Source organism: Mesoplodon bidens, assembly GCF_964165515.1.
Source record: "Mesoplodon bidens genome assembly, chromosome: X".
Taxonomy (NCBI): domain Eukaryota; kingdom Metazoa; phylum Chordata; class Mammalia; order Artiodactyla; family Ziphiidae; genus Mesoplodon; species Mesoplodon bidens.
In genome coordinates, this window is record NC_138163.1 from 48,965,883 (window position 1) to 48,983,932 (window position 18,050).

General features: G+C 43.4%; 1 protein-coding gene across 1 annotated transcript in view; it reads right to left on the bottom strand.

Annotated features, from left to right (window-relative positions):
* Positions 1–18,050, bottom strand: part of LOC308608756 (uncharacterized protein) — a 59,861-nt gene that overhangs the window by 28,554 nt on the left and 13,257 nt on the right. Inside the window, exon 2 of the mRNA XM_081222062.1 lies at positions 6,127–6,347. Coding sequence (XP_081078188.1) covers positions 6,127–6,347 — 221 coding nt within the window. The remainder of the gene's footprint in view (positions 1–6,126; positions 6,348–18,050) is intronic.

Genomic DNA, 18,050 nt, shown 5'->3' on the forward strand with positions numbered 1-18,050 from the left:
TACCTAGTAAACTGAACTTGGACAGAACCTAAGACCCAGAAATTTCATGTCTAGGCCTATACTGCAGATCAGGGTTTCTCAACTGCTGACATGTTGGAAAGATAATTCTGGGTTGTAGAGGACTGTCCTGTGCATTGTAGGACGTTTAGCAGTATCCTTGGCCTCCACCCACTAGATGCCAGTAGCACACCCTCAATTATGTCACCCAAAATGCTTCCAGACGTTATCAAATATCACCCTGGCTGGGGCGGATGGGGAAGTGCGGAGAATTGCTCTCAACTGAGAAACTAAAGAAGCTGTTGTATAAGGGCACAGTGGGATATGAATGAGAAAGTTCATCGCAAAATAATTTGCAAAAGCATAAAGCTGGAAACAAGCCACATGTCCATCAACAGGAAATAGACATATTGTGGAATTTTCATATGATGGATAACTATAGAGCAATGAATAATGATGACTACAGTTGCACACATCAGCATGGATAAATACCACAAACACAAAATTGCGGGGGTAGAGAAAGAGCAAGACAAGTAATACATCTAGTATAGTTAGATTTACATAAACTCCAAAATGGAAACGAAATAACATTATTTAAGGGAACATTCCTCTGCAGTGAATGTATAAAAATGTGAATTATCATCCCAGTTCAGGATCATGGTTACCTCTGGGAAGGAATGAGGGGATGAATCAGGAAGGGCACAGGGGGGCTTCCAAGGCATTAGCCGTGTTCTAGTTCTCAAGCTTGGTGGTGAGTACACAGGTTTACATATTATTAAGATATACCTTACATGTATTCTGTATTATCTTCTGTATACATGAAACAGTTCATAAAATTTGTCAGGAAGTGATGCGGTCTAAAATAATGCAGGAAAACGGAGAGAAAGGCAACAGTGTAAATAACTAATTGGATGAGAGACAGAGACAGACAGAGAGAGAGAGGGAGGAGCCAACCTTTAGGTGCCTCTTTGAATCATTTTAAATTCATTTTCTTCATAGAATTGGGGATGAAATCAATTCCTTATCTATAAACACACATAATTCATTGCTCAGACTTCTACGAAATGTACATTTTATGCCTCAACACGGATCCTACTATATGACGTGATTCACAGGACTGGATAATACTACATTTCACAAAACACCATTGTCTGAGAATCCTGCCCTGTTAGACTTGTAAACCTGTACTCATTTGTATTCCTTGGAGTTATAAGCATCTGAAAATAGGTGGCTTAGAGTAAAAGTGATTCTTCATCACTAACTTTAGTGTCATTAGCATACACCTAACTGGTACAGAAAACTGTTTCCAACTTCGGCACCCACCCTACCCCTCTGCTTTTCTCCCAATGGTCACCTCTCAGGTAGTGGAATAACAGGAGAACTTTTGGATCAAGTCCTTTCAGAAGATGGAGCCATAACCAAGGAAAATATCAGAACATCCTAACCTTTCCTGGACCAGGCAGGGAGGGACAAGACAGGTCTCTTCCTAGAAAAAGCACAGAGTTTTCAAGGCTGAAGGACTCATTGAAAACATATTTTATACACGTGGATACAGACAAATCCACAAACACCCAGAGAGATAGGAAACACAGGATTTGTCCCTGACCTGATTTAGGGACCGTCTCTCAGAGACTCAGAGAAGCCTGATATGTTAGATCTACAGCAAACCCTCAGAGCAGCAAGCCTGAGCTTCCTCCCTCAACATGAGAGGCTTCAGGTGCATACATGTGGATAACGTAGCCCACTTTTCCTGTTACCTGTATACATGGCCATCACCTCGTAGATACCCCTCAGTCCTGAGAGTATAACACTAACAGTGCAACTCACCCCACAGAAGCACAGACTCAGTGAAGAGGAACACACATGCCCCTTGGGGCTTGGGACATGGGGCCACCTGGGGAGTAAATTCAGGGCCCTAGGTAACTGGAGCTCGGTAAGGGGCAGGGATAAGGACTCCGAGCATGCACCAAAAAAGGCTTCTCTCAAAAAGAGGTATGCATGCGTTTGTTTAAACTGAAACTCCCGGGACTTCCCTGGCAGTCCAGTGGTTAAGACTCTGTGCTCCCAATGCAGGGGGCACGGGTTCGAAACCTGGTCGGTGATCTGATATCCTGCATGCCACATGACATGGCCAAAAATATAAATAAATAAATAAATAAATAAATAGACAAACAAATAAATATATAAATAAAGTGAACCTCCGAAAATTTTTAAGCGCAGGTAAAGGCCTTTAATATTAACTATTAACTATAGTTAATACACTAACTATATAACACAGAAATACACACACACACACCCTGCTGGCATGGCATGAACCATATGGAACCAAACCAATTTGAGGTCTTCCGAGGGACCGTACATGGATAAATTTCTACTTGGACTGTTCTTTCATTAAACAATGGTGACAAAAGGCCTCGTGCCTTTTGTTGTTGTTGTTCTAGCCATGAGGAATACTCTGTGTTACTACATGACAATGCATTTTTAAATGTCAACCCCACTGACAGGGGAAAGGGTTGTGGATACATTACACTCACTTCACTTTAACAGAACTTTATCAAGCATCTATGAAGAAGAAAACACAGTGCTTTAGAAGAGAGAAATCAATAAAAGCCTTGACGTTCTGAACAAGTCAGAAGCTCACATTTTAGGGAGCTGGGGCGATACACACATAAATAATGTTAATCTACTCTAGGATACGAGAGGAACTAGCATGGAAAACAGAAAATGTATTGATGCTAACCAGGAAGCTCTCAAGCAGCCTTAACTAAATGTAGAAATAAGGCTTTGTACCCTCAAACCCCTGGTCCTCCCCTTCTCTGATCGTCTGCTCTGCTCAAGGACCACTTCACTCATTTCCCTTAAAGAAGTTCCAGATACTATGCCCATTTCCTCTTTTAGTTTTCTTTAAATTAGGACATATTTCAGACCTCGACAAAGGTACAGAGAATGCTACACCCATGCAACCATCAGCCGTCTTAAGAAACGTAAGCTTACAAATAAAATTGAAACCCACTATTCCCCTCCCCAACTGAATTCTCCCTCTCTTTCCATACATTTAACCACTGTCTTAAGTAAGTTTATTGTTCTCATACACACCTTTCTGCATTCTACATATGCATGCATTACTCCTATGTATGCCTTTTACTACAAATAGATGTATGTATAATCAATCTAATAATTTTGAATGCCTTTAAACTTCATATGTGCATGGTATCATAATGCTTTTATCGTGTTGGAACTAGGTTCTTCCTTTATCTATTTGTCCCTTCCACTACTGAATCTTTGCCCCTTGTTATAAGCTGAATTGTATCCCCGCAAAAGATATGTTGAAGTCTTGACCCCCGGAACCTGTAAATGTGACCTTATTTGGAAATAGGGTATTTGCAGGTGTAATAAAGATCAGATGAGGTCATACTGGATTAGGGTGGGCCCTTCATCCAATATGACTGGTGTCCTTATAAGAAGAGAAAGAACACAGAAACAGAGACAGGGGAAAACACTATGTAAAGATGAAGACACTGGAAATCTGCATGTACAAGCCGAGTGATGCCAAGGATTCACAGCAACCACCAGAAACTAGGAGAGAGGCATGGAACGGATGCTTCCTCTAAGCCTCCAGAAGGAACCAGCCCTGCCGACACTTTAACCTCAGACTTCTGGTCTCCAGAACTGTGAGAGAATAAACTTCGGTTGCTTAAAGCCACCTGCTTTGTGGTAATTTGTTACGGTAACCCTAGGAAACTAACACATCCCTCCGCGAGGTCTTTGTGTCTCAGGCCCATGAGAATTCTAGTACCTTCCTCAGTCCAGATCTTACCATCCTGTTCAGTTTACCTGCAATAGTACCAAGTCAGTGAATTAAGGCTGGTTCTACTGTAGGTGCAGTTGAATGTTTTCCCCATTGCTCTAAAGCAATGGTTCTCAAACATTAGTGTGCTTCAGTAGCACTTGGAGGACCTGTAAAACACTGATGGCTAGCAGCCTACCTTCAGAATATCTAATCTAGTAGGTCTGGAGCAGGGTCTGAGAATTTGCATTTCAAACACGTTCCCAGCTGATGCTGAAGCTGATGCTGATGCTGCTGCTCCATGGCAGGCCAATAGCACCATCTGGTCCCCAGGCAAGCTAGGTCATCCATCAGATTCTTTCAATAACATACACTAGAGGCTGGGCCACCATCTCTATCGTCACACAAGTTGTTCATAATCTAATATTTTAACTTATTTGAGGCTGCTATAAAAGGTTCTCAAACAGGCTTACGAAATACTTGAAAGAAATCCCTTTCAATGACAATAAGGTGGGCCGAAATAAATAGAACAAAGATACATTGGAGTCCGTGTTATTTATGTTAAAAAAAAAAACCTCTGGGCCTCCCTGGTGGCGCAGTGGTTGAGAGTCCGCCTGCCGATGCAGGGGACGCGGGTTCGTGCCCCGGTCTGGGAGGATCCCACATGCCGCGGAGCGGCTGGGCCCGTGAGCCATGGCCGCTGGGCCTGCGCGTCCGGAGCCTGTGCTCCGCAACGGGAGAGGCCACAGCAGTGAGAGGCCCACATACCGCAAAAAGAAAAAAGAAAAAAAAAAAAAAAAAAAAAAAAAAAAAAAAAACCTCTGCAGCTTATTCATGTCAAACAAGCTTTTATTTTCAATGTGAACAATACTGTCAAATTTATATGTAAAAGGTAAGAATAAAGTCAGATAGCAGTTAATATCATTTTGGGGTGTTGAACTTTGAAACAAAACCTGTGTTGTGGGCTAATGAAAACTAGAATCTCCGTGAAGGACAAATTCTTCTTTTCTTTCGCTGTCCACTTCTTTTAATGTCTTCCAACTGTAGGATGGGATAAGAGTCAATTAACAATTGTACACCAACAACATGCACCAGGGACTTTCTAAATATGAGTCAATACTATGTACATTTCTTGGCTCTCCAAGGAGAAAACAAAATGTTTTCTTCTTGTAACACAGACCCTTGGTTGTCAGGGTGCACATCATTTCATCACACCAACCACATCTCTCTCTTGCCAACCACTATATATGTTAGTTTCTTTTCTTCAAAGGCCACTCTGTTATTTAAATGTCTTTCCACCTTAAGAGCCTATGCTCCTTACAGGGATCATAAATCCCTTATAAGCCCTGACCTTCAGTTTCTATATCTATAAAATGAGAATGTGGCTTTTATCAAACAGCCACAGGTGTGAAAATTAAGAAAGGGAGAAAGAAAGAGTGTGATACTGAGAGAGAGAGAGAGATGAGAGAGAGAAAGGAAAAGATGAATGGGTAGCGGAAAGAGAAACTAGAATTGAATTACCAACTCAGTGATAGCCAATAATAATATTATGGCTAATTTTCTTTCCTTTTGAATAAAACATCTAAATTGAACTAATATTTGTGAATTACTCATGAAATGCAGTCTTATTTGAAATCCTTAACTTTTTACTACTTTGTAAGGAGTCACCTTCTCAAAGGCATTGCTATTCCAAGAGACTTCATTTCTGTGGCCAGGTGATGAAGGTACAGCTAGTGCACAGCTTAGGCGCTTTAGCTGCTTCTCCTGGTGACCAGTCTCTAAAAATATAGGTCTCTATATTTTAGACCTCTAAAAAAATATAGGTCTCTATTTCCAGGTCTGATAAATTTCCCATCTGCAGTAGACTTAAAGCTACAGGACAAAGGACTTGTGGCTGTAAATGAAATACATTTCAGAACACACTTCCTTCTATACCATCTAGAATACAAGTACATTATTATCATTAAACTGTTTTTCCAAAACTAAATTTCAACAATTTTTTCTTATTATTTTACAAAAACAATTAAAAACATGATAGATGGCTAAAGGGAGGCAGCTGCATAGCACAGGGAGATCAGCTCGGAGCTCTGTGACCACCTAGACGGGTGGGATAGGGAGGGTGGCAGGGAGACGCAAGTGGGAAGAGAAATGGGGATATAGGTATACTATAGGTCATTCACTTTGTTATAAAGCAGAAACTAACACACCCCCGTAAAGCAATTATACTCCCATAAAGATGTTAAAAAGATAAACAAAAAATAGATTAAGGATGTAAACAAAACAAAACATAAAGCTGTCAGTAACAGGTATATGTCAGGACCGGTTGCACTATACAATAATACCTTGTGTTCTCCAGAGCTGCCCTCTGCTGAGACCATATCCAGCTTCGGTCCTTCTTCTGCTTTTTCATCTCCATCCTCTTTCTCTTCCTCAGCATTTTCATAATGATATTCACTCTCTTCTTTAGTGTCGAGTGATACGGACTTCGGCATCCCAAGGTGGTGGGAAACATTTCCCGATTTAAAATCAGCAGCAGAATCTAGTTCTCTGCTCTCAGGAGGATCTGGAGAAGAGAAATATGTCAGAAAATAAATAAATTAATAAGAAAAATAACTGGTCATGTTCCTACTGGTTGATACAGCACTTCCTTGGCCCTCACACTTTTGCTGCTTGACAGTTTTCACAACATTATCCCCCTGTTTCCAGTAGATCTCACACACTGTGCTGCTGATTATTTCTGGCCCTTTGGAGAAGGCATCAAAATCATTTGATTCTGAGCGGATTTTTGTATGTTTCTGCCAGAACCTCACTGGAAAATGTTCACCCGCTTTCAAGACAAATTCTACCGCAAATCTCATTGATTCCTCAGCCACTGAAATGTGCCCCTGTGCCATTTCATCATTTTCTCAGGTCATCGTACTGAGAATCTTTACATTTTTAGAAGCCCGTCAGCCAAAAGTGAGGTATGCCATTTGTTTGCCCCTAGGTTGGTGGAAGGCGGCATACTTTTTCTCAAGATCCTAAAGGTCTTTATTGAATTGGGCTTCTATTTGTGCATATCGTGCCTGAAGGTTTTTGAGAGCTTTGACCCGCTGCTTAACCGCCAGAGGCCAGCGCTGAGTGCACCCTGCCTTTGAGGCCGATGCTGCAGCAGGGGCTGCAAGGGACAGGCGACTGGGCCGCGCCTCGCCAGCCTCGGCCCCTTCGACGGGTCCACAAGTCCCAGCCACCCAGGTCTCGGAGGCATCAGCCAGGACCTCGCCCGCCCAGAACTCAGCCTCCCCTGCCCCCACCACCGGTTCCTCTGCCTTCTGGGATGCCACCCCCTCCGCAGGCTCCCGCGGCTCCCAGGGCGGGGGGCCCTCGGCCTGGTACTCGACCCCCCCAGTCCTCACCTGCATCTCCCAGGTCTTCCTGCCCGTGAGGAAGCGTGGCAGCCTCTGCAGGGTCCGAGGGCCGTTGGGAGCGGCGCCTGACCATCACGCGGCTGGCGTGGGGCCCGACCAGGACACGGTCCTTGTAGTGGCTGTGGTGCAGAAGACAATGGGCCACATCCCGGAGCAGGGAATGAAACTGCACCGCGGGCGCCCCGCGGCCTGCGACAACTCCCGCGCCTCCCTGCCCATGCTCGTCCTCCTCTTCTGTCTCTTCCTCCTCCTCGACCTCTTCCTCAGTTTCCTCCCCCTCTTCTGACTGGTACAGAGCCTCCTCCCGGTCCTCAGTGTCTAATTCAAACTCTTCCACCTCCTCCTCCACCATCTCTGCATCCCAGTCTTCTGCCACTGCGGCCTGGGCGGCCTCCTGCCCACCATCCTCCCCGTGAAGGGCTCTGGAGAGCCCCAGGGAAGCCAGAAGGGCCGCGGCCCCCTCGACTCCATCCATCCCTCCAGAAGGGGAGGCACGGACCCCGAGGGGACTGGGGTCACCACCCGCCCTGCCACCAGCTCTATCCTGGCCACCTGGGATCGGCCCACGCTCCTCGGTGGCAGACATGGCTGGAGGGACACGCCAGACACGGATCGGGCTGCAGTGACGACCGTGGGGAAGATGGCGGCCGCTGCGCTGAGTGTCGCTGAGGGAGGGGACGCTGTTGGCAGCTGGGCCACCGGGACGCGGTGGGGGCTGCAGAGAAGCTGGCTGCCCAGGGGACAAGAGTCGGAGAAGTTTCCTCTGCGAGCCCCGCTACGGGAAGTGCAGACGGCCTGCCCGCGGAGCACCCCACCGAGACTGGGCCGCGGCTGCTGCGCACAAGGCGGGAAAGAGCTTGATTGGCTGGTGACGGGAGGCGGACCTTTCAAGGGTCAACGAAGGGCCACTTCCTCCAGCGCCAACTCTAAGCTCATTTGCCAGCAGCCAAGGATTGACAGCACCACCGTCCAATGATTGATCAAGGTCTTCACTTTCCCTGGAGGCCTTAAAGGGCCAGCTCACCCTCAGCCTCTGTGATCGCACAGGAATCCCTTCTTTTCATTCCACAACTGCAAGAGCAAAACTACAATACCCCTAAAGGCGGCGCCCTGGGGTATGGGAACCTGCATGTTTTCCCCAGTTGCCACCCTGGGGCAGCTCACGCTGATACAGACACTTAGTTCAAAACCGAGAGAGAGAGAGAAGTTGTATAGATCAAATCTCAGCAACGCTTAAAACCTCCCACAAGGGACAGCAAGCAAATTTGGAGGTTTTAATGCTGTTAAGGCTCCTTAGAAAAGGACATACAGAGTCGATATGGATGCAGTGAGAATGGAGAGTGGAAGAAGCAGTAAAGACAGGAGCTGGAGAGTGTTTCATCAGGGCTCCCCAATTCCGTTGCAGCCTCCAAGAAATGAAGACAGAGAGAGAGAGGGAAGAGAGAGAGAGAGAGAGAGAGAGAGAGAGAGATTTCTTTTAAAGACTGGTCTGAGCACCTGCTCTGCACTGGATTGTGTACACCCCTTGCCTCCCAAATTCATACGAGAAGCCCGTCCCCAGCCCCACCCCACCCCCAGGAGATGGTATTTGGAGACTGGGTCTTTGGTAGGTCATTCAGTTTTGGTAAGGTCAGGAGGCTGGGGTCCACACATTGGGATTATTGCCCTTACAGGAAGAGACCATAGATGGTACTCTCCTCCCACCATCCCAACGTGAAGCCACAGGAAGAAGGCGGCTATCTTCAAGCCAAAACGAGGGCCCTCACCAAGAACTCCACCATCCTGACACCCTGACTTTGGGCTTCCTAGCCTCCAGAACTGTAGGAAATAAATAACTGTCTTGTTTAAGCCGCCCAGCCTATGGCATTTTATTAGGGCAGCCTGAGCAGACTAATACAGCATGGCAGACCTTAACAGCACAGGCTTCCTAGAATCATTTCTCGGTCAACAGTCCAAGACATTTTGTTGTACTCAGCCCCACTTACCCGAGTGGTCACGGGTAACGAATGCTGAAAACGAGGAAGAAATCAACAACTATTTTATGCTAATCCCAGTTACTACTGTTGATGGGCATAGAAGCTAGACTGGGTGTCAGCTGTAACTTCACGTTCAGGAGAACATAAGCTATGTCCCTTACTTCCAGTAAGCACACTGCCTTGGGATCCAGGACATCTAATTTGACACATCCTAACGCTTCACAGATGGGAAGCACACATTCTGCAGTGCGCTCCTGGGAAGGCTGAGGAGAAGAGCTGTTGTTGCCACCCTGAGTCACTATGGAGTCCTCCTATCCCAAGTTGGGTTCAACGGTCAATCAAGACTGGTGACACCACACACACACACACACACACACACACACACACACACACTACCGAGACGCGATGCAAAGTGTATTCCTTACGTGAGGAGGCTTCTGCGGGGAGAGCAGGGCATCCTTTTCAAGCTGCTCCAAAATAGACTTCAGAGAGTCAGGAATGGAAGAAATTGCTTTGGGAGTTCTACTGTGATTAGTGGATGGGGCCAGCATGACAGTTCCCTTGTGCTGGCAGTAGCTAGTGTCGTTTGATGCCCACTCCTCCTGCCCTCCACCCGACAACCGTGCCAAAGGAGAGAGTGGAGGGTGGGGCAGTGGGGAAGAGGGAGGGTTGACGTTTAAAAGCCCTCAGCAGTCAAACATCAAAGGATGCAGTCAGACCCTATACTATAATTCACCTCTGGCGTGTTGCAAGCGACAGAAACGTGCCATTTTCGTGTAATGGAATCTGAACTTGTGGAAGTAAGCCACTCTGGAACTCTTGAGTCCGGCAGCCTAAGGCCAGGTAGGGAGGCATAAGGTCCACTGAAGGCTGTTCAAGAGCCCAGCGTGGTGTATCCTGTGAAGTAAAATGCATGCTTCGATCACCATCAATAAGGCCCGGAACTCCAAAGCCCATAAGGAGGGTCTTGGCGAAGCCCTGCGTAGTGGTTTTAGTATATGTAGAGACACGTGTGACCTGGATTTATAATTTGGGAGTCTGTGGGCCAAGAGATTCCCAAGGCTCTTTACCCCAAAGGGGACAGTTTTACACAAGGAAACGTCGCTGCCACCACGGGCCGGACCAGACAGCCAGACCGATGACAACGGCCTGATTGTCTATGAAAATGTGCAGATGGTGCTAACTGTTGGCCAGAGCATCCAGCGCTAAGGTGACTGCCTGAAGTTCACTCACTGGTGCTGTCTTTTCATTGAACAGTTTTATCTATGGTTATTGTTTTGATTACTGACAAGGAAAGAGTTTTCCTGACATTTTCCTATTTATTTTCCACATGTCAGTCTTTTTTGTTCCTTCACTCCTCAATTACTCTACTTTCTGTTATTAATTACTTTTTATAGTGTACAAAGTGATCCTTTATCACTCCTTCTGCTGTACTGTTTTAGTTTTTTTTTAGTGCTGGAGCTTTTTGTGGGGGCAGTGTCGGTGGTTACACTGGGAGTTACAATTAGTATCTTAGCTTTATAATAATCAAGTTTGTATTAATACGGAGATAGTTGCCATAGTATTCAAAAACTCTGCTTTTCCCTAACTCTGCCCCATTTCTTTATTTAATTATGGTGACACACGGCATGTTTGTATATTTGGTGCCCATTAGCAGAGATTTATAGTTAATGCTTTATACATTTGTATTTTAAATCATATATGAGAACAAAAAGGAGATATAAGCCAAAAGTGCAGCAATACTGGCTTCTGCGTTTACCTGTGTAGTTACCTTGGCCTTTGTGGTTTATTTCTTCATATTGCTTCAAATACGTGCCCAGCATTCTTTCAATTCAGCCTGAAGGACTCCTTTCAGTACTTTCTATAGGGCAAGCTTACTAGCTATGTACTCTCTCAGTTATTGTTTGTCTTGGAATGTCTTTAACTCCCCTTCATTTCCCCCACATATAGAATTCTTGGTGGAAAGGGTATTTTTGTTCATTTGTTCTACGCTTTTAATATGCCATTCCAATGCCACCTGTCCTCTGTGGTTTCTGTAGAGGAATGCGCACAAATCTTACCGACGATTACTTGTATATGAGGAGTTGTTTCTATTGCTGTTTTCAAGGTTCACTCTTTGTCTTTGACTTTTGATAATTTGATCATGATGTGCCTAGGTGGGGATCTCTGATTTTATCCTGCTTGGAGTTTGTAGAACTTACTGGGTGTGTAGATTCATGTCTTTCCTCCGAGTTTGGAGGTTTTCAGGCATCATTTCTTTAAAGATTTCCTGCCCCTTTCTCTCTCTCCTCTGCCTCTGCCACTGTCATTATGTGTACATTGATAAGCTTGCTGATGCATATAAGTCTCATAGGATTTGCTCATTATTCTTCATTCTTTGCTTTTTCTGCTCCTCTTTTCCTTTCCAGAGACTGGATATTTCAACTAACCTTTTAAACTTTGCTGATTCTTTTTCTCCTGTTCAAATTTGCTGTTGGACATCTTTTATTAATTTTTCATTTCACTTACTGTGCTTTTCAGCTGAAGATCTTTTACTTTGTCCCTATTTATAATTTCTATCTCTTTGGGATACATCTTTCTCATTGTTTCCTAGTTCTTTGATCACTGTTTCCTTTTGCTCATTGAGTTTATTGAAGACAGCTGACTAAAAGTCTATTTTTCTAGTAACCCAAATACTGTGCTTCACCTCTGACAGTTTATAGTAATTAATTTTTTCCATGTGAACAGGATACACATTCCTCCCATCCCCTCCAACTATATGGAAGTATAATTTACGCATAAAATTTGTGTATTGAAGGGGAACAATGTGATGCTTGGTGTACGTACACATTGTTAAATGATTACCACAGTCAAACTAATTTATGCATCTATAACCTCACATAGCTGAAGGTTTTTTGGGGTGGTGCGTGGGATAAAACTAAGATCTACTCTCTCAGCAAGTCTCCAGCATACCATACAATATCTTAAATTAAATCTGCATGCTGTGCATTAGATCCCTAGAATGTATTCATCTTATAACTGATCATTTGTACCCTTTGATGAACCACCCCACAAATAACAAACCTGGAGGCATCATGGTTCCTGATTTCATTATATGACAAAGGTATAGTAATGAAAACAGTATGGTAGTGGCATAAGAACAGATATATATATATATATAGACCAATGGATCAAAATATAGAGCCCAGAAATAAACCCACACGTATATGTTCAACTATTTGACAAGAACTCCAAGAACACACAATGAGGACAGGATAGTCTCTTCAATAAATGCTGCTGGGAACACTGCATATCCACGTGCAAAGATACTATACTGGAGCCTTATCTTACACCATACCCCAAAATGAACTCAAAATGGATTAAAGACTTAAACGTAAGGCCTGAATCTGTGAAACTCCTAGAGGAAGACACAGGGGTAAGCTCCTTGACATAGGTTATGGCAATGATATTTTTTTGAAATGACACCAAAACAAAGGCAACAAAATCAAAAATAAACAAGTGGACTACATCAAACTCAAAAGTTTCTGCACAGCAAAGGAAACAATCAACAAAATGAAAAGGCAACTGACCTATGAAGCAGAAGAAAATATTTGCAAATCATGTTATCTGTTGAGGGGATAATATGCAAAATATAAAAGGAATTCAATCAACTCAACAGCAAAAAAAAAAACATCAACCAATAATTAATAAAAGGGCACACGGTTCGAATAAACATTTTCCCAAAGAAGACATACAACTGGCAAATAGGTATATGAAGAGGTGTTCAGCATCACTAACCATCAGGGAAATGCAAATCAAAGCTGCAATTAAGACATCACACCTATTAGGATGGCTATTATCAAAAGGACAAGAGACAGCATGTGTTGGCAAGAGTGTGGTAAAAAGGGAACCCTCGTGCCCTGTTGGTGGGAAAGTAAAATGGTGCAGCCACTGTGGACAACTGCATGGAGGTTCCTCAAAAGACTGAAAGTAGAACTGTCAGATCAGCCAGCAATCCCACTCCTGAAAACAGATCCAAAGGAGGTGATTTCTGCTCTGCTCCCTTATGCTCATTGCAGCATTATTCACAAGAGCCAAGGAATGGAGACAAGCTAAGTGTTCTGGGCCGATGAAAGGATAAAGAACATATCACAATTATATAAAAGACATATCAAAGAATTCTTCTTAAAAATTCATCAGAGGGCTTCCCCGTGGCACAGTGATTAAGAATCCACCTGCCAACGCAGTGAACATGGGTTCAAGCCCTGGTCCGCGAAGATCCCACACGCTGCGGAGCAACTTAGCCTGTGAGCCACGACTACTGAGCCTGTGCTCTAGAGCCTGTGAGCTGCAACTTCTGAGCCCGCGTGCTACAACTACTGACGCCCGCAAGTCTAGAGGCCGTGCTGCACAAGAGAAGCCACCGTAATGAGAAGCCCGCGCACCACAACGAAGAGTAGTCCCCGCTCGCCGCACCTAGAGAAAGCCCATGCGCAGCAACGAAGACCTGACACAGCCAAAAACAATAAATAAATAAAAACAAAATAAATAAAGTAATAAAAGTTCATTTGCAAGACTATTCTTGTCTTTGGGGGTGATACAGAGAGGAACAGGAACAGAGACAAGACATGGTAGATTCTCCTTCCTTCAGACGTCTTGTCTCTCTCAGGAAATCTCTACAGGCACAGCTTAATAGTGAGCCAGCTGGAAAGGCAAAATAGGGTTGACAGAGACCCAGAAACTTAGAACAGGTTATAGAATTTTGAGCTCAGATATTAAACAAATTTTACTTACCTCGCATCTACTTCCTCTTATATATCCTGACAAAGAATGCAAACAGTGTGCCTTCTGACACAAAATAAACACAGAAGTGACTATAACATCAGTCACACCCACTTCCAAAAACACAAAAACAAAATTTAAGACCTTTGTTAGGAAGTGTACTCATGTTTAGATAGTAAATAGGGAACCACTGACAGATTTTAATGAAATTTACATATATCATTAATTTTGATGTAGAAAATTTCATGTACATAATGACTTCTCTTCTTTCTCCCATGGCCACCTAGGAAACTCAGAGATTAGGAAAAAAGCTTCCTTCCCCATATGTTGGTTTAATATCCTAGCCTCAGATATACTCAACACCTCTGCCTGCGCCCCTGATGGAACACCACTCTCAGGTGAGGCAGTGTTTCTACCTGAAGGATTTCAAAATACCCTTAAGATTTGGGAAGAATTGGGAGGTCTAAAGGTAAAATCTGTGCAAACACTATGTAGAAGCAAAAACGTTGTATGACTCAGGAACGTATCTGGAGGGTTGAGTGGGTGTGTGTGAGTGTATGGGTAAAGCTTGTTTCGGTTGAACTTTAGGCAAACTGTAAACATAAACTCTACACAGAAACACTTTCCAATCCCCTGTGTCTTTAAACTCATGAGATGAGCTGCCCTGCAGAGGCAGGACCTGGTGTCTTTGGGCAGCTGTGGCAGTTAAAGGGTGTGAGCTCTCAAACCAGACTGCCTGGATAAAAGTTCCAGTTCACTTACAGGCTGTGAGATCTTGGGCTCAGGAGTTAATATCTCAAATCCTGTCTTCTATAATAATTCTCAATTTCTCCATCAGTAAATGAGGTGAAAAATAGTCCCAACCTCATCGGATTGCTGTACAGATTTAATGAGCTAATACTTTACAAGGGCCTACTTGATGTCGAGCTTGGCACAGAGTAAGTGCAAATTAATGTCTGGATACATCACAAAATGAACACATTCCATGCTCACTGCTGTAGCTGCACAGATCATCTTTTAATCCTTCAAATATGCTATGTTCTCTTTCTTCTAATGGATCTTTGCCCATCTTCATTCCTCTAACTAGACCTTATGCATAGCTTTGGCCAAAACTGACTTTCTAAGCCCTAATCATCCTTAACGTCCCAACTCAGGCTTTTTTTTTTTTTTTTTTTTACAAGAAGCCTCTTCTCTGTTAAGACGGGGTTGCACATTTCTTCCTTTATTATTTTTAAACTAAAGTGAAAATAAAATAACATAAAATTAATGATTTCAGTCACTTTAAAATGGACAAATCAAATAAAAAGTTTTAAAAATAAAATGTACAAATCAGTTCTTTTAGTACATTCACGATGCTGTGCAACCATCACCCCTATCTAGTTTCAGAGCATCTTCATCAACTCAAAAACAAACCCTATACCCAGGAAGCGGTCATACCCCATTCCCTCCTATCCTCAAACACTGGCAACCACTAATCTCCTTTCTGCCACTATGGATTTGCCTGATCTGGACATTTCATAGAAATGGAATCATGCCATATGTGGCATTGTGTGTTTGTGTGTGTGTGTGTGTGTGTGTGTGATATTTTGTAATTTTTGTTCATGGTAGTTGTTATCTTCTTTCATTATGAACTTTTTCTCATTCTAAAAAAAGATTCACTTCATGCATGATTGTGTATAATGATAGAAGAGAATCTTCCATATTGTATGAGTTTCTTGCCTGTTTGTACTTGCCTGTTTGGAACCCGTTTTGGACTCTCCCTGTAAACGACCTAGACTCCTTGGGTATAATGCCTGTAGCAGTCCAAGAACATACACAAAGACTGTATGCCCTGACCAAAGGATTTTTATCCCAGGAATATAATGTTGATTTGGATTTGTATCCCAGGAATATAATGTTGATTTAACATTAAGAAATCACAGTGTAGGGACTTCCCTGGTGGAGCAGTGGTTAAGAATCCACCCAAAAATGAAGGGGACACAGGTTCGAGCCCTGGTCTGGGAAGATCCCACATGCCACGGAGCAACTAAGCCCATGCGCCACAAATACTGAGCCTGCGCTCTAGAGCCCAAGTGCCACAACTACTGAAGCCTGCGTGCCTAGAGCCCATGCTTCGCAACAAGAGAGGCCACCGCAATGAGAAGACCGCACACCGCAACGAAGAGTAGCCTGCAGTCACTGCAACTAGAGAAAGCCCGCATGCAGCAACGAAGACGCAACAGCAGCAAAAAAGAAAGAAAGAAAGAAAGAAAGAAAAGAAATCACAGTGTAGGGACTTCCCTGCCGGAGAAGCGGTTAACAATCCACCCGCCAATGCAGGGTACACGGGTCCGAGCCCTGGTCCGGGAAGATCCCACATGCCCCGGAGCAACTAAGCCCGTGTGTCACAACTACTGAGCCTGCGCTCTAGAGTCCTTGAGCCACAAATACTGAGCCAACGTGCCACAACTACTGAAGCTGGCACGCCTAGAGCCTGTGCTCCGCAACAAGAGAAGCCACTGCAAGGAGAAGCCCGCGTACTGCAATGAAGAATAGCCCCCGCTCAGCGCAACTAGAGAAAGCCCACGCACAGCAATGAAGACCCAACGCAGAGAAAAATAAAAATAAATAAATTTATATTAAAAAAAGTAATCAAAGTGTAATACATCTAACAGAATACCAGAAAAATCCTCATGATCATCTTAAGAGACATTTATAAAGCCTTTAGCATAATTCAAGAAACTTCCATGATAAAAGCTCTCAAAAAAACTAGGATTAGAAGACATCTTCTTCAATGCTCAACATCACTAATTATTAGAGAAATGCAAATCAAAACTATAATGAGGTATCACCTCACACCGGTCAGAATGGCCATCATCAAAAAGTTTACAAACAGGGACTTCCCTTGGTGGTCCAATGGTTTAGACTCCACACTCCCAATGCAGGGAGCCCAGGTTCAAACCCTCATCGAGGAACTAGATCCCACATGCCACAACTAAAGGACCCCGCATGCCACAAGTAAGAGCCCACATGCCACAACTGAAAGATCCCACATGTCACAACCAAAGATCCCACATGCCACGACTAAAGATCCTGCATGCAACAACTAAAAGATCCCACGTGCAATGAAGATCCTGCACGGGGCAACAAAGATCCCACGTGCCCCAACTAAGAACCAGCACAGCCAAATAAAGAAAGAAAAGAAAATAAAATTAAAAAAAAACGTTTACGAACACTAAATGCTGGAGAAAGTGTGGAGCAAAAGGAACCCTTCTACACTGTTGGTGGGAAATTAAATTGGTGCAGCCACTATGGAAAACAGTGCGGAGGTTCCTTCGAAACCTAAACCTAGAGTTGCCATATGATCCAGCAATTCCACTCCTGGGCATATATCCAGAGAAAACTCTAATTCAAAAAGATAAATGCACTGCAATGTTCACAGCAGCACTATTTACGACAGCCAAGACACGGAAGAAACCTAAATGTCTATCGACAGGTGAATGGATAGAGAAAACGTGGTACATATATACAATGGAATACCACTCAGCCATAAAGAATAATGAAATAATGCCATTTGCAGCAACATCGTTGGACCTAGAGATTATTATACTAAGTGAAGTATGTCACACAGAGAAAGACAAGTATCATATGATATCACTTACATGTGGAATCTAGTACAAAATGATACAAATGAACTTATTGATATTTACAAAACAGAAACAGACTCACAGACATAGAAAACAAACTTATGGTTACCAAAGGGGAAAGGGGGTGGGGAAGGGATAAATTAGGAGTTTGGGATTTGCAGATATAAACTACTATACATAAAATATGTAAACAACAAGGTCCTACTGCATAGCACAGGAAGCTATATTCAATATCCTGTTGTTAACCATAATGGAAAAGAATATGCAAAAGAATGTGTGTCTTTGTGTATATATATATGTATATATGTATATATATATTTATATATATAACTGAATCCCTTTGCTGTACACCAGAAACTAACGTAACATTGTAAATCAACTGCACTTCAATAAAAATATATTAAAAAATGAAACGCAGCTATGAGGCCATAAAAAAGGTACAAACTCTTAGTTATAAAATAAATGTCATGGGGATGTAATGTACAGCGTGATGACT